Genomic DNA, 25,852 nt, shown 5'->3' with positions numbered 1-25,852 from the left:
GGACAGGAAAAGAGGGGAATGACATGCAACAACCTGGTTGAACATGAACCAGGTATGTTGCCATTACTTGGTCAGCACCTTAAACCCCACAGTCACCAGGACAGCCCCACTGCCTTGACTTTTAAAGGTTCATGTCACTCTCTTTAATTTGTGATTTGTTGGTTTCAACTATAAATTGGTTTTAGCACATCTTGCCGAAGGACTCAGAATCAGTTCTATTAGCCAAATATAAAAGTATACAAAGAAAGTGTCTTGGCGTTTGCTCCCACAAATGCAACAAAGAAGAATAAAAAATAAAAATAGAGCAAAAGGTAATAAATAATGAAATAAAACACAATAACATTACATTTAAATTTAAAATCCTTTTACAGAATAGAATTATAATAGTTGGGAAATGGGATATAAAACTTGAAATGAAATACGAACTGTGCTATGGAGGAAGAAATGAAGTGTATGAAATATGTGGAAGTGATAAGTGCAAAAAATTAAATGTGACGTGTGATAAATAATTCCATTATATAACAGTGGAGGTGGAATACAACGTTCACATGTCAAGTCCAGTTTGGAGAGATATATGAAAGTGACAAGTGCAAAGATTAAATGAGGGATGCAAAGTCCAGTTTGATAACAGTACAGTTCAGCTATTTAGTAGAGCAACAGCTTATGGAGAGAAATGTCTGCTGCTAGAGCTTTTTATAGATCTCAGTCTTTTTCCTGAGGGAATAAGTTCAAAGAGTCTGTGTCCAAGACAGGACGGGTGGGATGACTGCAGTTGAAAATTAACCAGTATTAAAAGTAGCCAATATTCACCATCACATTTTTAAGCCCTGAAACGTCTGTTATTTTCCCCTGTGGTGCTGAAAATGGGATCTTATATAAATATTTTTCAAGCTGCTGTGTCTAGCTTTTGAAACTCCGTGGCGTGTATGCCAACAACACTATAAAAGTTGTGTCGTTGAGAGTGGCAGCATTATTATAATTACAGTGTTCACCAGAAATTTAGTGACTGATGTCCAGACTAAATGAACACTAGGATCAAACAAAAGGCGATGGTGTGTGTTGAGCTACAGTGGAATCGCAGTTATGCTGCACAGCTCCTTAAGCGTTGCCTCAGTGCGCTCAGAGCTCTTTACTAATGCATGCTGCTGCTGGCAACATTTAGGCAGCCGCTCTCCTGTCAGCATGGGGTAAGATGTGAGGAAATGCGGATGCCCTAGCCAGTCTAGAAGCTGCTATTAAGAAGGCTAGAAAAATGGTTTTTTCACTGTAGTGTGGCATTAAGGCTTACTGCTAAAATAATAGTATTATATTAGGCGTAAACAGGCAGGGACAACAGACAAAAAAAAGCAACGGGGGGGGCTACAGCAACGATGAAGGATGAGTGTGTGTCTGCTACTGCAAAGATCTTTATTATCCAGCTCTGTGTTCCAAATGCTACAAAAATGGCAGAATCAGATGCGACAGAGGCATTTCCTTTAAACAATAACCATCCAATGAGAGACAGACACAGCGATCCACATCACCAAACACGCATGCCTGAAAGCACTGCAGGAGCCTTTTAAAAACTTGCATAAATCAGGCCTGGGGGCTGCTGCAGTATTAATGCAGCAATGCAACAGGGCGAAGCAAAGGAAGACGGATGTTCATGATGAATGCAGTTTGATAAACTGATGCGTAGCTTCATGCTAATCTTTGATATTAACCTTTAATTGAGCTTGACCTTGTTGACTGGGCAAAAAATGTTTATCGAGTCAGAATAGTCTCCTTTGATGTTCAAGACTGTCCTACATTTATCCTTTAGCATGTTCAATATGTTCAATTCAACTTTATTTAAATAGTGCCAAATCACAACGGAGGTCATCTCAAGGCATGTTTCACATAGAGACCGTACTCTTTATGTGTTTAAGTCGAGCTGTAATCACATTTAATCATCCATTTGCAGTCAAAAATAATGTCAAAATTTAAAAAATTAAATATATTATTAATAGTTTTACATTACTAAAATGAAGAAAAGGTCTTTAGAAAAATAGCTACCAGCGTTTCACTGACAAATTAAACAAACTGCTGTAACTTTAAATCATGTCAGTGTGTCAAAAAAACAGGGATTTTGAAGAGCAATGATCAAACCAGCATCAAACCAGACTGAAGTGACATTTTCAGGTATGTTTACATGCTGTTTAATGAGCTGCAGCTAATTAGCTTCCTAGCCTGCTAACTTATGTTAGCAGTGCACATTTTCCCCAGTGAATGTTTGTTTGGTGGCTCGTTCAGCAAACTGAGGAGCAGGACGTGTTCATGTTTGTCAGATAGGAAGACGTTAGCAGGAAGTTAATGTGGGTTGTTGTTCAGAGTCTGTGGCTCTTGTGTTGTCCAGCAGGATGCTATCAGGCTCAGTGTGACCGTCTGCTCTGCCTATGATAGAACACCACGTTATTGCTTTATTTCATTTGCCGTATCGAAGTAAGGTCTCCAGTTACATTGGCGGATAGCAGAACGGTACTAAATTGAAATAATGTAAAACTTGGGGGCACAACCATGAAATCAAAGAATTTAAAATATACAGTTCTCTCTTCTCATGGGAGAACACAGGACAAGTGATTTACAGAGCAGATATGCATGCTGTAGTAGAAGGAATAGAAGGAATTTTATATTGATATATATCAGTACATTTTCTGGAAAATCTAATCAGAAACATTTTATGGATGAAATGACAAGACAGGTATGTCTGTTTTTGGTTAATCCAGTTAATTTAATAACTAACCAATGAAGGTACTTTATCACATTTCTGTAAAAATAATAAAAATTCAACATTAACATTCAGTAGTCGTCCTTGTTGATTTGAAACACTACCCTCAAAAGCTCTAATTCAGACATAGTAAAGGTATAGCTATCTGGGATAAAAAATATTGCTATATAATATAATCTCTAAGGGAGGCCAAATTTATATGGTCTTACTCTATACATGTTCATATTACCCACCCTTTATTCTAACCCCAAAAAACAACAAACAGACTTCTGTCTTTGTGGAGGGTAGCACTGGGGTGTCCGTTTCTGTGTTGAAACTCCTTTCTACCAAAACCCTCCAAATTACCATCTCAAGAGGTGGGAGGAGAAAATCAGCCAACATCATTGGCCACATAGTTGCCATGGGGACAGGAGATAGCAGATGAGAACACTATGCTTCATGTCAAAAAGATAAGCGGTGTGTTTATTCTCCAATAAAAATACTATAAAGTATACATGCCATCCGAAGGATGTCAGTCAAATACAATATGGGAGCCAGTTTCAAAACTTAAAGAGTGATAGTTTGTGTTGTTAAAATCCTCCATGAACTGTCTCACTAGTGTTGACAACAATTTAATTTTCCAACTGAGAGCTCTTAATAATAGTAACAATCAACCACTAACACTCCAAAATCAATTTTAATATACACACTAACATCTTTCAATATACTCAGTTTAGTCACTTTTGCAACGTGAATGCACATCATAGTCAAACCAAGCCAAGCAGTATGGAGTGTGGAACTGGGACACAACTATAATACTCTGTTATAAGTAGTGAGGCATCATGGGAGAGCTGACGCCAAACAAGTTTTGTGAGATCAGTAAAATAGGCCACCATGGGTAAGAACCAGCAAAAACCAAACACGCTACCATGCTTCTCAGCTCAAGACAACGTAATCATAACTGTCTTAACATCTTGTCTTCATGAGCGTAATAGAACCCTGAAAACACACGGTGTCAGGGCTTTACTCCTTCAGGTCTAAAAATAGCTGCCGACAAAAGGCTTTGGCAGCTAGGCTTTAATGTGCTGTGCCAAGAGCGCAGGGACCATGCTGCAGCCAGCAGCTCAGAGAGACAAGCATCAGAATACGCACTGCACATGCAGAATGGTTTACTTGAAACTCTGCTCTTCGCTACAATTTATGATAGCATCCATCTGCAAAAAGTGCGAGGGACCTTCCATCGCAGCTGAGCAGCAATTTGGACTTCAAAATGAGAGCACAGAAACAGCTGAGGGTGGACGAGAACAACTTCCTGAATTAATGAGGTAACAACACAAATGGGCACACAGAGGAAATAAAAAACTCCACAAACCGAGAGCGAGGAAATGAAAAAAAGCACACAGCCTGCTACAGAAGAAAAAAAAAATACACAAAAAGAAGGAACAACAAATTATCATAAAACAATCTGCTTTCACTTCAGTCAATTAACCTCAGAGTTTAGCTCAAGGAAACTAAGATTTAATGAGCGACATGGTGAGTGAGTGACAAATTGACTAGTCTAGACGGGAGAAAACAAAAAGACAGTTAATGCCACCTTATGAATAAAAACATGATCTGAAAGCAGACTGAGTGATGAGCGGGGAGGAGAGTCACACGAAGGTCATCGTTCTGGACCAGTCATGCAGAATTTCTAAGCCAAACACAATCCATCAAGGAAGTGGGAGACCGAGGCTCGCTGACAAAGCAGAGACATGCGACATCACAATGGAGAACACAAACGAATACATGTGCACAATAACACACACACACACACACACACAAACACACACAGATGAGTCACCAATATTAGAACAACACTACAATCACTGCACAATCAACCAGCCTCCCCCCTTCAGCACGCTCACCACTCGTTACTGCTCATCAATCTCCATCATGTCTCTTGTTGTTCAGATCTGCTACTGCGCTGACTGCTGTGTCATTTGTCTCAATCCATGATGTGGAGTGAATATTTTATTAACTCTTGTCACTGACTACCATACATATCAACCGGTACAATATCATGAGTGTTCAGGTCTATTTTTATATTCTGGGGCTCTACTGGTTTATCTTTGCATGATTTACAGTGATTTACAGTTTTAAAAAAAACCTCCTTACATATCCTACACTGGCCATTTATGCAGTCCCTCAGTTCAGCCTCTTTCTGAAACAGGCAGTTTTAGCCCCTGTCTCTTTAAGACCCCCCTCTATTCTGATTGGCCAGCTGCCGGAAGCTGCACCTAGGCAAGACTTTGGGTGGCTCGGGACACTACATCAAACAATATTGGTAGGATTTCATATGTTTTTCTCGTTCTTTACTTGAATTGTGAACTTCTCAAATATATCTGTACATGTTCGTGCCCAAATCAGATCCAAAATATGTGAGTAGACAACGCGACACAACCCTTTGAACAACCTTAGCAACAAAGGCTACCAAGAGATGTTCCTTTGTGAGCATGCACGAACAATCTGATGTCATCATGAGGAGGAAGTAGAGGTAACATTGCAAATGAAGAGTTCATAGCAGACTGAAGCCCCGGTTTTTGACAAGCAGGGAGCACTTTTACATATGTTCACCTCAAGTGACCTTTGATGATGTTTACCGTAGACATCCAACAAAAGAGTATAAAATAAAAATCACAAAAATCATGATATGTCCCATTTAAAAAAGGTAAGAAATCTGATTTAAAAAACCCAACAACAATCCAGGTGACATTGTATTATAAAAATAAATTTGCATCATAAACACCCAGGTTGACTCCTCAGCTCTTTTTCTCTTTTTACATATATGTGAAACACTAATTTTCATAACCCTTCTTCCCTATTCCAGTGAAACCTGTAGGGCTTATAAAAGTGTTGGTGAAGTACTCCACAAACCTCAAGGATTATTGATCATTGTAGCTGTCTGTAAACCAAGTTTCCTGGGACATTACAATTTTATTCTACTCTACATTCTGGGATACTCCATGATAGGTTTAACTGCCAAATACCTCAATATCACTATTGCGACAATATTGTAGGGATGACTATTGGTGCTTTCACTAAATATTTATACAATGAGATTTTTGATAAATAATCATCAGTAATATGGATATAATGACTAAGTGGGTAAAGACAAATAATAGAGGAGCTAGAACAGTCTGGTAAGCTCAGAAAATTACATCACTTTACTGTAATGCAGCCTTTAAAACCAGGAAAAGACAACACTATCATGATATCTAGTCTCATATCACGATATTGATATCATATCTATATATTGCTCAGCGCCACTGTCCATTAGTTGTGGCGCCAAGTGGCCTAGAGGTTAAGATGCATACCATGTAACCAGGGACCTCTGTTGCATTCATATCACTTTCATTCTATTTCTATATTTCTACTGTCAGATGATCAAAGAAAAGAAAAAGAACAAAATGAAAATCAAGTGCCACACAGAATTATCCAAAAGTGCAACACCTTGTCCATCCAATTATTAACAGACAGTTCATATGGCAGCATCATCAAATCAGTGACATAAATGGTGCTCATGAATTCAGCCGATGCTTCCACTCACTGTGTAGTTTGGATTTCCTGCCTGCACCCTCAGCTCAGCCAGCACCCAGATGCCATTGGAGAGTTTCATCGACTGATACAGCATGTCCTGACCCTCCACTGTGCGCTTGGCTATGGTGAAAATATTGCTGCCCTGCAGTTTGTTCGAGGCCGCATCTGTTGAGGAAACACAGAAACATAATTAACAGCTCAAATGTAGATGTAGATGTAGATGTATTGTGTTCCTGTTCCTGTATCTATACAAACTACTGCTCATTTTTTTATTATTCAGTTTGTGTGAATAAACATTGTTATTATTCAAAATGTAGTGTCGCTCGCTGGCTCCTTCCATGCTCTGTAGTTGTCTGCTGAAACCGTCATTAAATGTAACCGACCATGCAGGATTTCTTTTTCACTTATCTCCTAAAATTTCACTCCACACTGTCTGTGCAGCAAAGATACAGTCACTAATTCAGAATTTATTGTTCTCCTCAGCTTGTGTCTTGCTGCTGTGCCCCAGTAGGATGTGAAACCCTCTCTTTGTTCATGAAGAAGAAATGTAATCTGTGGGGGGAAATCTCCATTAAGATGTCATTAGGAATTCTTCTCCAGTTCAGCTGCTCTCACGCTTGTGTAAAACTAAATTATCACACATAAACAGGGACTGAAGCTGATGAGATCTCATCAAATGCAATTTGCTTCATTAGCAAGGGACTGAATTTGAGATCTCCACCTCTCTGTCAGGTTATCTTCACATATAAAAAGGCAGCAGGATATGGCTGCACAGTGTAGTGTTAGGTAGTTGCACTCTGTTCTCTCATCATCCTTCTCACCTGAGTTGAGATGGCAGTCTTTGATCTGAAACTGGGACTCATTGTCATTAGGAATGTCTTTCCATGTGGCAAGGAACACCTGTCGCTCTGTAGATGAAAAGACAGAATCACTTGATGTGTGGCCCGGAACACAATGAAATATACTGAGTACGAAAATAACAATAAACATTTGTGGTAAAAAGTAAATGTACACACTGCGGTAAAAACAAATGTCAAAATAGCGTGCGAGTAGTTTGATTCTACATGAGACATAAGGTTTCCTGCTGCGGCTGCGGCTCTGGAGCTTTAGCTCACAGTCTCTGGCAGCCGTCCTGCTGCTAGCCCCATGAGGAGGCTCCACAGGGACAAATGCCAACATGTTTTCACAGAATAAATCAAACAGCAACAAAAAGACAAAGGCAAAAAGGCCCAAAAATGGCATTGGTGTACATATCTAGGTTCAACTGTGCAGCTCTGAGATGTGCATGAGTGAAGGCAGGTGGACAGTCAGTCACACATCTACGTCACGCACTTCTTCACATCCTCAGAACAGTCACAATAATGACGCTCTCACTGAAAGACTCATTCCCGAGGATGACGTATGTCGTTGACATCAACAGGGTTTGAGGCTTTTGATTGAAGAGACTTAGTAAAGACACTCACCCATCTTCCCGTCCTCTACAAACAACATGCTGATGGGGTACTGGCAGCTGAAGTAGAATACGTCAATGTTGTTCTTAACAGCCACCTGTGAGAATGATTACATCCAAGGAGGGGGTAGAGGAGGACGACAGGAGGAGAAACAAGAAGCAATACATGGGTAATTACTTTTCAAGTGCCCTTAAAGGATGGACATGGCTGGTTTATGTGTGGTGTTTGCTGAGCAAGAGGGTTACAGTCTTTTCTCTCACAAAGACACTCAAATAAAATCTTACCTTTATCCTACAATATCATCACTGATACCCATGTTCTTTACAGGTCTCCCATCATGTTGTACCTCACAGTTAGTACAAGGCTTGTATTTGCCAAAGAATATTAGCAATTTTCAAATCTTTTATATCATAAATAACTGTGAAGCATCTGTCTACAAAGTCTAGAAATTGCTTTACAAGAAGATATAAAAAGAGATGAAAATATAACAAGATAGAAATAGCAGACAGTGATTGAAAACAAAATACCAAAAATAAAAAGATTAGTGACACACAAATCTATAAAGAGAAAATTTAAAAAAATAGCACATGAAAGTAAAAAAAAAAAAAATGAAAAAGGAAAAATCATTACTAAGCCTAAGCACATCAGGTAGGAGTCTTTATGGTCTATGGGCCCTGGTGGCAAAAGTACAAGACACTGAAACACAATAACAACTGTGCTATTCTCAAAGCACCTGAAGTAACAAGCAGCAGGGCAGTGATATTGATCAGGCTCAAGAAGTGCTGAGGAGAAGGACAGTGAGTTTGGCCAGAGGATGGTACATGAATGACTCCTGAATAATTCATTAAGGGATCTTATTCCTGTGTGCAATGCAGGATTGCCAGTAACACAGCTGGTCATAAACAAACTACACAAAGCTTCATTCTGATTGTTTCCAAACCAAAAGAGCCATTATCTATGCCAAATTATGCTTTGCAGGGTCACAGGGGACTTGAGTCAGGCTATTACAGGGAAAAGGGTCCTTATAAAATAAAAATCTTGATGTAACATTATATAAAAACACATAAAAATTTGCACTGTACTGACAAAGAACTGTCAAAGACTGAAAAGCCTGCCAACACAAAGCCAATGGTGAGCTGTAAGATCCCCACTGTAGATTAGCAGAGCAAAGCAGGTGTCATGCCTAAACGAGTGGTATGTTGCCCAAGATGTGCCAAAGATTTCTTGCTAGCTGGGACTGTAGGCCTTTCCTGAATTACTGTCTGCATTTTCAGGGCTCTGTGCTAACATTTTTCCCAAGGACTACTTGTGCTCCTAAATGAAAAAATTTAGGAGTACACAAAGAAATTTAGGAGCACAGTGAAAAATGTTCAAATAACACAGAGTTTATTAACTCAGAAATGGGACGACTTCTCCACAGTTTATCTTTCACACTAAGTCATTACTGTGTCTTAATGTCTTTAGCCCATTGCCAGCTATCACCTGCTGCTGTTTCTGCTGTGCTGCGCTGTGTGTGGGTGTGCTCAGGTCTTTGTCAAACAGACTCAAATTTAAATACACTGAGGGCAGCCTGATCAAGATCTGTAATCTGAGAGAACACCTTTTCTCCAAGAGGAGTGTCAATGAGAGAACAGGAGCTGAACTATCATTCAACTTTTTGTGTTGGACCACAGTCAAGAAGTTAATTCATTAATCAGGAACAGTCCTCATTGTGTGTTTTAAACTAGAGCTGCAAAGATTAGTCGATTAATTCATTAGACCATCAACAATAACTGAATTGATTCAGCTAGTTTAGCTCACCACTACCAGAGCGCCATTATCCTGAACAGACTGGTGATAGTCAGATGGACGGCAATTGTAGGTGGTAACAAGAAGGAAATGCAAGCAAAATAACCAGCCATGAGCAGCTGCTGTCAGACTCTCTGTGTTCATGCTGGAAACACAGAGAGTCCGCTGGAGCTTTGACAGTAACGAGAAAGCACATTGATGGCACTTTGTAAAAGTTTCTGTGTGGTACCTGTAGCTGAGCTAACATTAGCAGCTCAGCACCGAGAGGCTGTCAGGTGTGTGCGTGTCTGAGGGGGAGTATCAGTACATAGCTGCAGCTCTGTTGTTTATCACGTTGTCAGCCCTGGATATCTTGTAAAGCTCTGACTATAGCACAGCATAGTTATCAGCCCATGTCTTGTGTTTACTGCCACAGAAAAGGAATACATCTTTGGTTTATTAGCATGACGTCGCCTCTCCACCGTCTCTTATCAGACTTGCTAACGCTACCAGCAGCTCTGTGAAAGGCACAAACTGAGGATATCTATACTTGGCGACATTTCTTTTCTGTGAAACTACTGTACTGTTTACAAACATTGTACATTATCTGACTATTAAATACTAGTTTTTGAACGATTAGCAGCAGGGGGAAAAAAGAATATGGTAGGTTGTAATCTTTACTTGCACACTGTGCTCATAAATCATTTTTCTGGTTCACGCATATCTATTTTTTGGGGCAAATGTGAGTGAAATTGCACTGAAGAGCCCTGATTTTTAATGGAATTAAATTGGCAAGTTCACATCCATGATGAACTTTAAACTATTATACTGTCAAGACTTCCCACAGATTATTACAGCGGTAGCCTGCAGTGGCAATAAACAGCCATGAAACTTGCACTCAAATATACTAAAGCATTCCCCTCAAATGTGCTGATTTGTGATAAAAGGGTTTTAGTGACTGTGGCAGTGTGTAAGCTTCAAAAACTGCTACGACACATTGGCAGTTAAAAGAGTACTCCAAATAACGTTCTGGGACATTATCTTCCATCAAGACAAAAATAACGCAGAAGCTCTCAAAATAAAATATCTGAGAATGTCAAAATAGACAGTAGGACCTATCAAAGCAGCGCCGAGAGGCAGCAGAGTAGAAAGGTTAGAAGGGCCGCTGAGGCCAGGAGAAACAAAGGAGCCATGTGTTGTGTGACCACTAATGACCGCTCCCACCGCCACCATCCCTCTATACGCTCTTATCTTCTTTCTCCAGCTGTACACAGCACCCAACCACTATTCTGCCCAGTTAAAAGAACCGCCCTGATCAAAAACAAGCATGCCTCTGCCGCTCTTTTTTTAAAATGTGCAACTTATCATCACCGTTCTGAAGGTTGTTTTATGTTTTAATTCTGTTTCATTCACAGCATGGGAATTCAACAGTATAGCTGAAAGAAAGGATGTATTACTTATCAGTAAATGCATATGGTCATACAGTCAGGACAAAAGTGAATGTCCCCAAAAGATACAGTCAGGTCCATGAATATTTCATCCACAAAACATTTTGATGTTTTAGTTCTGTAATCTTTGACTATACAAAGAAAAACGACTAAGAAGTTGAAATACTGCCAACTATAATTTGGAATTCAGACAAATGGAGCTCAAATTCAATTTAGTAATGTTTTATTTAATGAATCAAATATTAACATGCAGTCTGCAAGCTATGAAGTTTATCTATGCTATGTTTGCGTGCTCTTCTACATTACACTGCAAATCTGACAGGGTTCAATGGATTCAGTTAGAAGCAATTTTGGGGAAATAAACTACAGGCATCACTGCCCTGATAAGGCCAGTGCTGAGAAGCGTAAAAACACAGTTAGCTTATATAACAATGTGCTCCTAGTCTGCCCCTGACATCTGACAATCATCTTGTTGACAGCTGCTTCACGGTCATGAACATAATGCCCTAAAATTCAGCTGGGAATCAGGATTTATGGAAAAAGCAGGTGGTGGCAGCGAAACAAAACCAAAACCAGCAAAGTCATAAAATGTAAGGGAAATAAACATTGTGAGGGTGTTACCTGCAGGTTATTGAGAGGCTCCATCTTCATGACTGGTCCCACAGTATTGAGGGGAAGGGCCACTTCAATACTCTGGTTTGGGCTGACAGGAGTGAGAACCTGCATTGGACCAGCTGGAGCTAGACCAAAGCTACAGAGGAGAGAGAAATGAGAGACAGTCACAAAGAGGTGTAAATTTACAGAGATCAAACATTGCTTAGTAAAAGGTCTTACCTGTTCCTGTTGAATTGGATGGCAAAATCAGTCATGACACTCATAGCTTTATTAGTGAGGGTCATCTCCATTTGGATGACCCCAGAGCGGCGGGCAAAAGTGCCAGATATCTCCAGACCCTTAGCCTTCATAGCCGGGAGCCAAAGCTGAGAAAAAGACAAGAACAGTTTTTTTTTTTTTTTTACTGTTGCAACATCATTCAATAGTTTGCCTTATCTCGGCTTATCCAGACTCACTGTTTTAGCAGGGATGTAGGCTCCCATTGGCATACCAACTCCACCTCCAAGGTCAAACAGGTCATCCAGACCGCCACTTACAGGGGCACTGAAAGAGGCTGGCACTGCAGCTGGAGGAGCACCGAAACCAGCTCCCATCTGTGAGTTACAAAACAAAAGGTTACCCGAACACATCCAGTGTTTTTCACTGTATTGAGCATTCGAAGCCAAACAAAAATCAGACTGAATGACTTACAGCAGGACTTCCTCCGATGTCACCGCCAAGCTGGGTAGTGAGAAAGAAGCACAACAAATCCAGGTCATCTATTTGTGCAACATTACATAATATTCTGGGAGGTTTGAGGAGGACAGATGGAGGAGTGAGAAGGTCTAAGAATGTCTGTGATTAACGACAAGTACGGGGGTTTACAGCGAGCAGAGGGAGACACCAGTACAGGGCAAGTTTACTTCTGACCTGACCTTTTACTGTCCACACAAGTCCAGCAGAGTGGCAATTGAAATCCAATAGGTTTTGCTCAAATGCTACTCACTAAGTGTGTCTATTACTGTGATGAAAAGGTTGGGGGTGCAGTGAGCAAAACATACAGCAATTCCAAACGGTGACAATGCTAAACTACTGTGTATGGAAGACATACTTTGACAGTAAACATTAGTGAGATTTACTAAAATTTAATAAAAGATTTAGAGTGTGGAAACATCACATAATCATAATAAGAATAGCAAACAGGCACAGATCAACTACCAGGGAGGATTATTTAGAGGACACAGTGGTACAGCAGGGAACAAGAGGGGACTCTAAGCTGGTGCTGGCCTTTACTGGTCCAGCGTGGTCCCCTGGACCAACCTCAGTGGGGCTGTAATCTGGGGGCGATGGGGACTGATGTGGGAGCTGAGGTGACTGAGGAGTGTCCGTCCGCAGGGGAATGGGCGGCTGATTGAAAGACGAAACACATCGCAGAGCCCAGAGATAAGAAAAGAGATGGGACTCAAGGGTTCAACAGCATGCTTACTGTAGATATCACGATAATAAAAGATGATAAATGATGAATGAAATGTCAGACTGATGCATGAGAACTAGAGAGTACAACAGCAGTGAACTAATTAATCTTAGCACTGAAATGGTCTGACATGGTTTAGAAATGTTGTTCCCTCCCCCTCCATGTAGTTACCGGCTCAGACTCATCCCCCATCTGCAGGTGCAGCATTGAACAAAGAAAGGAAAACAAACCGGGATCAAAAGAAAGAAAGAAAGCACATAAGATAGAGAAAAAAAACATACATTACCGTCACTGGGTCCTAATGACATTTAAGATTTTATTAAAACCATCTCAATGGGTTGTCACACACTGATTCCAAGATATTTCACAGAACATGATAGCTTCACTGAAACACAGGTGTGTAGAAGACCTACCAGACTATCCAATCCTCCTCCAAGAAGGTCCATAGCCCCCATCTGCATGCCAGAGGAGGGGGGTGGTGTTGGTCCGGTTGCGGTAGGAGGTGTCAGATCCAGATTGAGCAGATCTCCCAGGAGGTCTCCCTGGGATGGGATGACAGCAGGGGGTGCCTCAGAGACTCCAGCAGCAGAAGCTGCGTCTGGGCTCTCAACACTCTCTCCGCTAGTAGAAAAGATATAAAGTGACACAGATTTAGATTATGTATTGTAATGGAGATGACTTATTTGATTACTATATTGTAAGCTATATATTCTTTATTTTTACATTCACTGTAAACCTAATTTGTCATTAATCTGCAGATGTCCGCTACGAGCAATGATAACTAGATGTTATTCGAAAGCAGGAAGGAATAAAGAAGAACAGCGCCAGAGCCAGACATTACTGGACAGTGTATTACTCAGCAGATTTAAGGGGAAACATGACAGCAGATTTGAGAAGTGAGCTCTACTTATATAAACAAATCCCTCCGCCTGCAGTGTTTAAAAGTAAAAGTGCGTGACTCACGATCCAGCACTGCCAGGGAGTCTCTTGTGCTGAACGCCACGGCTGCCTTCAACAAAGGCACTGGGTGGCTTGTGATACACAGAGGCCAGAGTACCAATGTGGCAGATGAGCTCCTCCAGCAGGGTGGGCTCGATCAGATCCGTCTCCTCAGAGATCAGGGGCTTCTCAGCCAGAACCACCTCCTTGGCAGCTACAGGGTCTGTGGAGAGCAGACGCCAGTAGATGTAGCCGCGGTCCCTGAGGTCTGGGTTGTCTGAGTCCTGGAGAGAGAGATAAAAGTATGAGGATAAGAGATAATTCTTTATGGAGCATGTTTAATACATTTTTAATGTTTGACTTTTTTTCTTTCTTGGCCCCCGATACCAAAGACTGAGCGGTTATTCTAAGATATCAAAAACTGAGTCAGCCTTAGGGAAGTGCTAGAACTTGGATAATTTATGAGGCACATTGACACTGTACATTTTTATTACTGTGGAAAAAGTAGAAGGTTACTAGGGTTTTAATTAAATCTAATTAGCTCAAAACCCTGAACCTAGATTGATGGACGCAGTAAAACTTTGAAAACGCAGATGACAAATCCTTAAGTTATAAGGGAAAAATTATTATAATTATTATAAATATTACATGAATTATAAGTTATAAGGGAAATTCTCTCAGCATCTCTGCTTTCTGTCCGCATTGTGCAAAAAAAAGTTTGTGACTGTACCTCTGCTGTATCCTACATTCACATGTACACAGTTACCAGCTTTCTACTGTTGATACATCAATGCAAACTAATGTAATCCAGTACACCAGCTCTGTAATAAATTACATCTTTGTGAGTCTTACAATGTTCAGTTTTTGTTGACACTGTTAGAGAAGTGTTGATTTAAATCTATAGTCATTTTTGAAACCGTACTCAGCGGTGATTTTGTATTAGACAACATCATATTGAAGTGTATTCATTCATCAAAAGGTGTAAATAATGAAGGAAAAAAGACAAAAGCACGCCCTCATTCTTTCCTTGATGATAATAATTGTACTTGAGGTTAATTGGGGCCTAATCTGAACAACAGGAGAGTTTCCCAAAGTAGGTTCACTCGCAGCAGTAGATTTTTCTCTTGTGTAACTGATGTGAGCATGCACATAGCTGCAACTAAATGGCACAGTGCATAACATATCATGTTTAAGATTGTCTGTGCTGCACTACACTCAAAATTTAACATTCACCGTATAGATGATTTTCACCACTTTGCATCTACATAAAAAATACATTCTTCGTTCTTAACATGTACAATGTGCAGATGTGATATAGCTAGTATTTATCTGTATTAGGATAATATTACTAATGGGTGGATTTTTATTTAGGTAATTATTAACATAATAACAGATACTGACATTTTTTTTATAATACCACAAAGAATTTTCTAAAAATGACATGACTGTTTTAATATTTTACATCAACTGGATACCTCAAACCATCAAAACATAATTAGTGCAACAGCAGCGTAAGCTCAAACCACTGTAGTCATTACTAAGGAAAGTGCAGGGCTCAGATCTATAATCTCATTACGATACTTCAGTGTCCCAAGAATGATAAAGCAACAAGGAACTCTTTGGAAAAGATACAAAACTAAGAGCTGAGGAGCAAAGTTAAAAAACCACATCTGATGAGAGCAAATCACACACACTAGAAGAGTTCAAGCTAGTAGACAGCAGGGTGGGGATTGTGAAATGTCTGCAAACAGTGTGTGTTTTTATTCTCACCTGTGTAGCCAGGCTTAACACCTGCTGCACCAGCTCCTGGGTCTCAGTCGGCTTTTTCAGGAACAACTTGACAATCGCAGTTAGCAGCTGCAACTGCACCTACAGCACACAGAACACATACAGTACGTTACAACTCCTCACTGATACTACTTTTAAATGCAGCCGATGTAAGTTCAGTGGTATTAAGGTGAATCTTTCTGCCTTATCTTTTAACATACAATAAACACACAGGGTTTAAACTCCTTTCACTTCTAAGAGCATAATAGTGGGTTTCTCATAGATGCCACATCCTGTTTAACAGTAAATATTCTACTGACTGGTTTGAGGCAATCTGCAGTAAGCTAACAACAGCACAAAAGGGAACATGCATAATACACTCCTTTCTACCCACAAAATCACTTGCTATAATAAGAAAAGTCCCTCCAAGGCAATAATACAGATTGATCTGTTACTTAGGGAGAGCTGTCTAACCAAGTAAAATGTAATCCCACTATGAATGCTCTACGGAGTAAAAGCTGGCTTCTCTACAAATTGTGCCTCTGAGCTAGACACAGACTCAGTGTAGCCTTGAAGTATTACAGGAGTGTTCCCGTTAATGTGGTGTAAATTACCATTTAGTGTGTTAATCTCATTAAATCTCAGTTTTACTTTCACAGTTACCACAGATTGCGCTGGTTAAGTAAGACCATTTCTCTTTGGTACTTCTGTGTATGGCATGTCACTTCATTTTCCAACCAATGTCTCTTATTATTTCCAGCTAAAGAAACCACTGTATGATAGTTACTGACAGAACTGACTGCAAATTACTGGAGCCAGTGACATTAAAAATGGACTTCACATTTTTGAAAAAGCAACAACCCTGCACTCTCCTAAACACACCTGAGTGCTTTCATCGTGGAAACCCTCCAAAAAGCTCTCCAGCAGTTCATCAGCGTTGTCGATGCGTTCGGCATACTCTCCCACAATCCAAATCATGGCTGCGCGTGCCTCCGGCTCATCCAAGGAGTCCAGGTTTTCACACAGAGTGGCAATCACACTCTCATACCTGGCAACAGTCACACAAAAAATTAGATACACTTAAATGTTTAGACAAAAAAAATTAAACAATCATACAGTGCAAATTACTATAATTTACTTAAAGTTGCATTAATCTATGTTTGGGCACCAACGTGCAGAAAAAACCAAAACAACTATCATGGCTTATAAAGTTGTAATGACTAACTTTAACATCCTGGAGACACAGAACATTAGTTTTAATTTGTTCTCATTTTTCTAGCCACCTGACAATTGTAAATCTAACATCCACTCTCCTGTTAGTTACTGTTTCGGCTCAACTGCAGAGAAAAATATTTGGGTCTTTATCCTGCTCAACCAGCCAATCTTTTCAACAGTGGTTGATGTATTTCTGATCTGCATAAAATGTTTGATAAGAAAGATTTAGTATGTATAATCGGAGTGAAGGCAGAAGTTTGACTGGGTAGTGAAGGTAAAGACTTGAGCCATGCCAAGCTGGACACTGTGAAAAGCTGCTCCTTTGGAGACTCATGTCTCCAAGGTTATGGTCTACTGCTGTGTGGGTGAAGTTTATCTCTGGCACATGAACCCACTCTGCTGGACACACAGCAGAAGCCACACTTCAAACATATCTACCTGACCTTTGACCAAGTGCAATCAAGGCAGGGTGAGAGGTGCTGTCTACTACAAACACTCTCTCTGTGTTTGTGAGGGCAATTTTCTCTTGTGCGTGCCTTTTGAGATGAATGCCGGGTTGAAAACACTTTTTGTCAGTGTACAGTCCCTTTTAAAATATGACAGAATATAATCTGATGGTCAGTGAATTGGAACAGTTGAAATGTCTGTGTATGGCTCTTAAGATGTCAACATCAGATGCAAAGCATATAATAGGTCAAACAACATCATACATCTAAAAATGTCTCTATTTGAATGGCCAGCCAATAAATTTAGTGCGTTGTGTATGATAAATGTTTGCACCTTATATTCTGTATAAAAAAAACAACACTAAAAAGCCACCACAAAATCAGCATCCATAAATGCCCGATTCTGTTACATATTCCATGTACATAGTCAAGCACTGGCAGCATTTTGTAGAGCTGTTAAGATTGAGTCTGAGTAATTACGTGATGTGATGCCTAACAGAAGACCTACTTGTTGGGGTATTTGCGGAAGATGTCCTTGATGACCACAATGGCTTCCTGCACCACATAGTTAACCTTTGTCTGGATGAGGTCAAGCAGTGTGCTGACACAGCGCTCCGCTGATTGCTAAAGATGGAGAGGAAAATAATCATTACAGGCCTGCGCACTACAATCAGTATAGACTGTATATAAAATATGTATATCGTTTATAAAATCTATGATACAATATGAAATTGACTTTGTTTTTCAAATATGAGTCAACAAGAAAAATAATTATGGAATCTTTTTCAACATATCCTTTTAACGTGTGATGGTACTACAGCAGTAACATAGTGGCTTTATACATTTAACTCCAGGCTTCAACAGCAAACATATGTTAAATGTGAATATGTATTAAATCTAAATATGTTTTGTTGAAATTAAGGGAACAAAGTTACATATGATGATGTATACTCTCAACAATCCAAAATGGAAACCACAACATACCACAGTAAAATGTTTTAGCACTATCAAAACGACAGAGCCAGCTTGTGTTCATCATAAAAACACTACATCTAAGCCTTACTGACGACGGCCTTTGGTCACTTACAGCGTTATTATCTCGTTGAGTCCAAGTACCAGTTAAGATGAAGTATATGTAAACTAACGCTTTGTGCTCGACCACAAGGCTGATACTAAGACCTAACAAAGCATCTGACCACAGTATTTCATCATCTCCACCCACCTCTACTTTGATGGCACAGCGGCCAATGGCTCTAACCGCTTTACGGACAAAGTCCACGTCCACTTCAGTGGCGTACTCCTTCAGCTCAGCCAGCACCTACAGACAGCAGCAGGATAGACAGGCATCCATGTCACTCAGGATTATATTTTGCGTACAATATCTGAAGCTTCCTTGAAAGATCCTAACATAATTGTTTTATGCATTACAGCTGTGGGTTTGTTACCTGTGCAATATTAGCTTGAGATGCTAGACGAATCATGATGTCCAGCTTCTCCAGTTTGACATAGATTGGGTCATTGTACTTCACAAAAAAAACTTTCATCTCATGTTTCAGGATCTCTGGGCTGAAAGACACATCAACATTTCTTGTTATTTGCGGCAATTAACAAAGACTTTAATATCACAGACAATAACACAGTGAAACTTTTCAATGACATGCTTGAGTATTAAGTGGCCTTTATGATTATTTATTACTGTTAGCTCTTTTGTATTCTAATTTGCTCTGTGTTAGCACTTTAAGGAGTTTTTTTTTTAAAATAACACATTACTTATCCATGTGTCCGGTGCCTTCTTTCAGACTGTTTTAACCGTTTTATCCTGGCTTTGTTTTTATCTTTTTTCCTCTTGTCATATGTGTTGGCATGTGGAGACTATTGTAATTTCCCCTTTGGGGTTCATAAAGCAACGTTCATTACTATTTCCACAGTATAAAGAGTAGTGAAGAGACACCCCCCCCTAGATTTACCGTCTCTGTACGATGAGGTTGATGTTTCTAAGTGCCACATATTGCAACTCAGGCTCAGCAGAGAGGAGAGTGACCAGTGGAGGGGCCAGCTTCTTCAGTAGGGTGCCATAGTAGTCCAAGTCTTTAGGCAGCATCTCCATGAACTTCATAAGAACTTTTACTGCTGACAACACCACTGCAGAGTTGGCGTGGGAGAGCCGCGGGGTCACACGCTCACAGATGCTAGCAGATGTAGATGATATTGGGATGGAGAAGGGGGGAAAATTATTCAGGGTTTACTGGGAGGATATGCAAACATGACATGCAGAGAGAATGTTGATGATGGTAGTGCGCTCCCTTACCTTTGGGACTCACGATCATCACGTGGTGTGTAATTGGCCAGGCAGTCAAGAATGAAGATCTGCCCCCACTCTGTACACTCGTTAAGAGCTGTCAGCAACTTGTTTATGGTCTGAGGATTTAGGTCCAGTAGATTACTGTTGGGGTGAGACTCTGCGATCTCAGACAGCGCTGCCACTGCGTTTGCTACCACCTAAAAACGAAGAACAGTCATGCTGACAGAAGAAGCAGTAGCCAACAGCTATATTAAGATGCAAAAGAAAGGTCACTGTACTGACACAATGTTGGCAACATTTGTGCTGAGTCATACCATGGGATTGGAGTCAGATATGAGGTCTTTTAGAGTGTCTAGGAAGCCCTGATCCTCCACCAATTGGGCGTTGATATCGTGAAGTTTTGCTACACACACAGCTGCAGTCTTCCTCACATATGGGTCTTCATCCTTCAGACATTTCCTCAGTGGTTCACAGAGGTACTCAGTGATCTTGTCCACGCGGATGCAGCCCATAGTACGAACAGCAAGCGCCCGGATGAGAGGGTTTGGGTCTTCACAATCCTGGATGGGTGGTACAGAGAATTGGTAGAGACATTACACTTGGATTGTTTTTTACTTTTTAATGGTCATAAATTGCATCATTCCTCATTGTTTATTTGGGATTCTATCTATGTTATAATTAGTGTGAGAAATTTATCTAACATGTGTCTGCATTAGCGTTATGTAAAGAATAAAATTATCTTATCACTGAGGTGTCACTGCCTTTATCTCCAAAAGCTGTGCTGATGGCTGTATTTACCTTAAACGGACACTTTTAAGTTTGGTAATTATCCCATTGAAGTCAGAGAAGTTCAAGAAGAAAATAGTGGCATGTCACAATACATTTATGACTAATCTACCTTTACAAAGGTGTTGACAGCCATAATAGCCATGTCTGGCTGACTCTTGGCATAGTTCATCAGGTAGAGGTAGACCAGCTTCTTCAATTCCAGGTTGTCCGTCTGCATGCAGTTCACAACATCTGGGAACAGAGCGCTGGAGGGAAGATGAGACACTATGTGACAACTGAATCCAAATGGAAAGTGAAGTGTTACTCAGTTCCAATGTGGATGTTTGTGACACTATTTCCCCTGGCTCACCTGACATCCTTGCCAACTGTCATGGAGGCAATGACTTTCTTCACAGCCTCCTTCTTCTTCTCTTTCTTATCACTGTTCAGCTCTGCCTTGAGCTCAAAAATCTCACCTGTGTGCACAGGAGAAGAAAAAAGGGAATCATGTAATACTTTTTCATGTAGGGAGAGGAAAGCAGAACTGTACAGCAAAACACAATGGCCTCTGCTCACACATCACGTGGACATATTGACATACAGTCTGTCAGAGCCCCTTTGAAAAAACAGAATGGGCACACTGAGATCCTCAGTGGTTTCTGAAACTGGTAGGTGGTAATAGTTGTCATAGGCGGTGGGGGATTAAGGTGCCAGTCTAATGAGCAACCACTATAGTTTTCACCTGCTGCTAACCAGCTCACTGTAGCTGCTTCTTTTTTGTTGTGGTACAACGATCCTTTCCTTGCAATGTGTGATGAATAAGGCATTTGTTGTAGCTGCTGCAGCATATAAGCAACCCAGTGGTTCACCTGTTGAAAGATAATGTGATTGGCTTTGGTTGACATTGATATTTGTTGAACAGCGGCAATCTTCATTCCAGCTCCAATAACACAGGAAATGAGAGCGTGCAAGTCATTCTGCCTGACTGTTGATGATTAATTGATGAATAATTTAATATGATCTTTTATCAACTTTCAATGAAATTTATCAAAAGCATCACACCACATTATTGTTCTGTTCTGAATTCTGATATCCATTTGATTCAAAGTTAATTGCAATTTTAAAAAACTAACAAAATGTTATCATTTAATGAGTTTTTGTTTTTGGTATGTGTGCTTTGTCTAACAACACATAATAGTGGAGCACAGCTCACTGTAATGATTATCAATTTGATTATTTCATAGCGCTGCTACAATATGTTGATTAATTGAGCAACCGAAAATTAATCGGCAACTGTTAACCATTTTATCCGTTTGAGTCATTGTTTATGGAAAAAATGTCCAAATTCTCTGATCCCAGCTTCTCAAATGTGAATATTTTCTGGTTTATTTAGTCGTTTATGATAGTAAACTGAATGTCTTTGCGTTATGGACTGTTTGTTGGGACAAAAGAAGACATTTGAGGGCATCATCTTGTTCTTGGGAAACAGTGATCAATACTTTTCACAATTTTTGGACATTTTATAGACCAAAAGACTAATCAATTAATCGAAAAAATAATTGACGGATTACTTGATAATGAAAATAATTGTTTGTTGCAGCCCTATTATGTGATTTTGCATATGTTTGTATTGTGATATACATCAACATCACATACATATTAGTTAATCTCATGAGTTGTTTTTAACTGTATTGTCAAGCCCTTTGTTGGCCAGGTGGTCAAGATTATTAGACCTCTCATGTCTATGGTAGGAGAGATGCAACGATGTAGTCTACATGATCTTAAAATACTACTAAAACTTAAATTATCACCAATGATCACCAATTGTTAACATTTAAAAAATGTTATTGTTCCTCATTGTGTTCAACAAACAGATTAGAACAGATGTATGTTTTGGGTAAAACAACATGTCATCACGGGAACATCTCATGGAGGATGAGAAAGGAGTTCCTTCTGTGTTTGTTTTCACATTTTTGTTGCTTTATACAGAAGTGAAAGAGACCACATTTTAATCAGTTTACATTTCAGTTCTGTGTCCCTGATTTATCTATAAAAACAAACACTGTGAGAACACTGTTCTTGTCTTTGGCTTAAAATTTGAGTCTACTTAATGTTTCGCAGGAATTGTAAACATGTAATCACTCATAATCTCCTTCATGATGTCAGCAGAAGACCGCACACAGACATATTGGGCGTATGTACAGAAAAGCAGTAGGATACAGAAAGAAACATGCTCTTATGGCTGAAATAATATCTAACAAACAAAGAGCTTATATGCTACAACTCATATGCTTCTGTTCGCATTCACTAAGCCATCTACGTGAGGATATGTAGTTCTGGGATGTGAGAGGAGTCACACAAATACAATAGGAGACACAGCAGGATAGTTAATTCTCTGTGAGCTAACACGCAATGTGTCTAATCTGATTTACAATAACCAGAGCTGTTCAGTTCTTGGAGACAATGTCAAAACAAAGCAGAGTGATAACATCTTTAGCATTTATTTCTTGAGGACCTCTTAAATCTTCAATGGAGGCATTTTTGGCTTCACAGAGTGAACAATAATAAACATGTAGCACATCATGCTGCTATTTATTCAAATATAAGAAATCAAATGTAAATTAATTGAGATATGAATTATTTTTTTCTGAAATTACTCAACAGCTTTAAGGTAATTAGACAATGTTTTTTTTAAATGTTATATAATTATCTTTATTTATGTAATTAGACTAAGTTAACAACCTTATAGAGACAATAATTCAGCAACACCCAGCTTACTTTGGCACAAAATCTACAAAGCACTTGCTTAGAAACAGGGCATGGATGCCAGCAATGATCGAGAATTGAATATAATAAGTAATTTATCACTGAGGTGTTTTACATGTTAAATCATTTATCTTATGAGTGAAGAAATAATGAGCCATCAGACCTTTCTTGGTGGTGGTGAAGTACTTGGAGTCCGTCATCTTGGATCCAAATTGTCGGTTCTCCTACAAAAGTTAGAGAGGACAAAAAGATTATTTCTGCTAAATCTTTTCCTGAGTGGAAACTTGGAGCTTCACAAGAGCAACAGGAAATACTAGAAGTGCAAGCACAGGGAAATAAAAGGACTTCCTGTCTTCTGTTGGACAAGTGGCAGCGATCTATTAAATGAGAAAACAATGGATTTTGCAACGAACAGAGACACCAATATCTCCTCTATAAACACAAATCTTCTTGGTCAGCAATGATTGTGGCCAATATCATCTCTTAAACCGAGTCAATTTAAAATGTTTTTCAGCAGTCATGCATTATGTATCAGTACACACTTCCTCTTGATCCATTACTTGTCTGCAAAAGATCTCTCTCAGTTATGTAATATTTTCTGTTATGAAATTTGAGCTTAAAGTTAATGGGAATATTGCTAAAATAAACTAATCCTACACAAAAGGACAGTGTTTCACATGTGAAACACTCTCTCTGGATATAATGGACATAAAACTGAAAAAGCTGGGTCCATGACACTGTTTGTGTTATGGAAAAAGAAATATTTGTCTTGTGCGTAGGATCACTACACTTCATACTATGTTAACTTTGGATTTTTACTGTTTCTGCAATAAATGATAATCAGCCTTCAAGCAATCTTATTGGCAACACAACTAATACTGCTCAGAGTTGTAATTGCCATCTTACAAAGGGACTATCATATGTTTCAATATATAGTTATAATGATACATTGTCATGACAAAATATTGGTGAGCGCCTCAATCAAAGTTTTTATGGCTAACAAGTTAATAAGCTTTTCGTTTGACTCACTTTCTACTCAATACGTTGCTGTAAATAGCTAGTTTTCATTTATCATACCCCTATATAAAACAACCTGTGTTTTATGCATAATGTTATTGATGAATACTCTCTTTATCAGACTCGAAATAACTTAATTACAGTAAAAACATGTATTTTAAATAACGCTTAATTCAATTAGGTAACTTGCGGTGGTGATAATGGCAGCAGATAAGTTAGCTGTTGGTGATGTTGACGGTTATTTGATACCAGTTTATGGCAGAGGCCTGTCAGTTTACATTATTAACTTGCCAATTAATCACAATGAACTGCGTCAACAAACTTGAGATTAATTAAACGTGTCAGTTTCATTATTCGTTGAGCTTCAGGTAGCTGTCAAACATCAGACAGGCTGCTAGCTGCTAGTCACAAGTTTATACGAATAACTGACGAAACACTAGCAAGACAAAATAGCTCATTACTGTGTGTTTGTACGATATTTCCCGCTGCTATTGTGCCACACTGACACTGAACTGACAGTGTATTCTGATTTACATAGTTTGCAAACTAGCTATGAGAGTAATTAACACAGGTTGACTTTAAACTAATTTAGCCGCAAAATAAACGAACGGTTCGCTAGCTGGCTAGCATCAGGCTACCGTGACGTTAGCATAGCAGGCTCCAGTGTGTACAATCCAGCAGGGAGCAGACGAAAAATAGCGTAAAGTTAGCTAAATTACTGCCGATACGATGATAGTTGGTCAATTACTCACGCATAATTGATTCGCCCATTCCTGCATGTTTGCAGTAGTTACGTTCAGATGAATGAAAGTGATGCTAATGGCTAGCTGCCTGCTGCAGTGAGCCTGTCAGTGTCAGCCTGGGCACTTCTCTAGCTAGCACAGCTCAGACATGACCTTCTAAGCAGAGGCTTAAGGAAGCCTTTGCCGGGATAGTTAAGCTCTTAATCTACCGGCCTGGTTTAAACCATACACAACGAATTAGCGTACCTTCTGGAGTTAAAATTAGACTCGCCACACAATGAATTTGGAGAGAAAATCTTGACAAACATCTTACCGTGACAGGCGTAGTATGAGCTGTGGTGGCCTTCGTCCCCTCCCACTTGATTTACTTCCGTCTTTCGCAAAATAACGTTTGCAAACAGTCAACAGCAACGTCAGCTTTCATTCAGAAAATGTAGTTCATTCTTTTGTGAGAATAAGTGTTTGTGCAACCCCAGCACTGGAGCACTTCCCAGAAACTGTAAACATCTTTTGGTTTGGCAATGATTTTGGTGGATGCATACACTGGATGCAGTAGTACCCTCTGACCACTGAAAATAAATGGCAATTCAATTTAACGGCTATAAAACAATTATAATGCAAAAAAAAAATTAAATAGTCCTCCAATCAGGTTAAAAACTAGTGTTTCTTTAGTGTTAATACAGTGGTAATACTCTCAGTCAAATCTTCCCAACATATGGACACATAACTATTTAGGAGGGAGACAGCATTTCTGCTCTACACATTATACTCCAGGACAGGTTGGGGTTTCTGGCATTGTTTTCTTATTTTTTAACATCACACTGCAACATCTGCATGAAGAGATTATCCATATT

General features: G+C 39.5%; 1 protein-coding gene across 4 annotated transcripts in view; it reads right to left on the bottom strand.

Annotated features, from left to right (window-relative positions):
- ap1b1 (adaptor related protein complex 1 subunit beta 1) overlaps positions 1 to 25,409 on the bottom strand; it is a 28,218-nt gene extending 2,809 nt beyond the window's left edge. Inside the window, exons 1-22 of one of the 4 annotated variants that reach the window (XM_067610180.1) lie at positions 25,312 to 25,409; positions 23,402 to 23,462; positions 20,843 to 20,948; positions 20,603 to 20,738; positions 20,019 to 20,264; positions 19,711 to 19,901; positions 19,370 to 19,591; positions 18,848 to 18,968; positions 18,625 to 18,720; positions 17,911 to 18,026; positions 16,624 to 16,789; positions 15,745 to 15,843; positions 13,999 to 14,258; positions 13,449 to 13,656; positions 12,882 to 12,968; positions 12,273 to 12,302; positions 12,038 to 12,175; positions 11,802 to 11,947; positions 11,589 to 11,718; positions 7,765 to 7,849; positions 7,123 to 7,209; positions 6,312 to 6,466 (exon numbers count right to left, since the gene is read on the bottom strand). In XM_067610180.1, coding sequence (XP_067466281.1) covers positions 6,312 to 6,466; positions 7,123 to 7,209; positions 7,765 to 7,849; positions 11,589 to 11,718; positions 11,802 to 11,947; positions 12,038 to 12,175; positions 12,273 to 12,302; positions 12,882 to 12,968; positions 13,449 to 13,656; positions 13,999 to 14,258; positions 15,745 to 15,843; positions 16,624 to 16,789; positions 17,911 to 18,026; positions 18,625 to 18,720; positions 18,848 to 18,968; positions 19,370 to 19,591; positions 19,711 to 19,901; positions 20,019 to 20,264; positions 20,603 to 20,738; positions 20,843 to 20,948; positions 23,402 to 23,438 — 2,862 coding nt within the window. In that variant the 5' untranslated portion in view covers positions 23,439 to 23,462; positions 25,312 to 25,409. Of the gene's footprint in view, positions 1 to 6,311; positions 6,467 to 7,122; positions 7,210 to 7,764; positions 7,850 to 11,588; positions 11,719 to 11,801; positions 11,948 to 12,037; positions 12,176 to 12,272; positions 12,303 to 12,881; positions 12,969 to 13,448; positions 13,657 to 13,998; positions 14,259 to 15,744; positions 15,844 to 16,623; positions 16,790 to 17,910; positions 18,027 to 18,624; positions 18,721 to 18,847; positions 18,969 to 19,369; positions 19,592 to 19,710; positions 19,902 to 20,018; positions 20,265 to 20,602; positions 20,739 to 20,842; positions 20,949 to 23,401; positions 23,463 to 25,007; positions 25,142 to 25,244; positions 25,270 to 25,311 lie in introns of those variants that run through there. The other 3 variants (XM_067610189.1, XM_067610170.1, XM_067610198.1) reach the window with 3 other exon arrangements.
- Between the last annotated feature and the right edge of the window lie 443 nt (positions 25,410 to 25,852).

The sequence above is a fragment of the Thunnus thynnus genome, chromosome 2, assembly GCF_963924715.1.
Source record: "Thunnus thynnus chromosome 2, fThuThy2.1, whole genome shotgun sequence".
NCBI lineage: Eukaryota > Metazoa > Chordata > Actinopteri > Scombriformes > Scombridae > Thunnus > Thunnus thynnus.
This window is presented reverse-complemented; position numbering and strand designations above follow the sequence as displayed.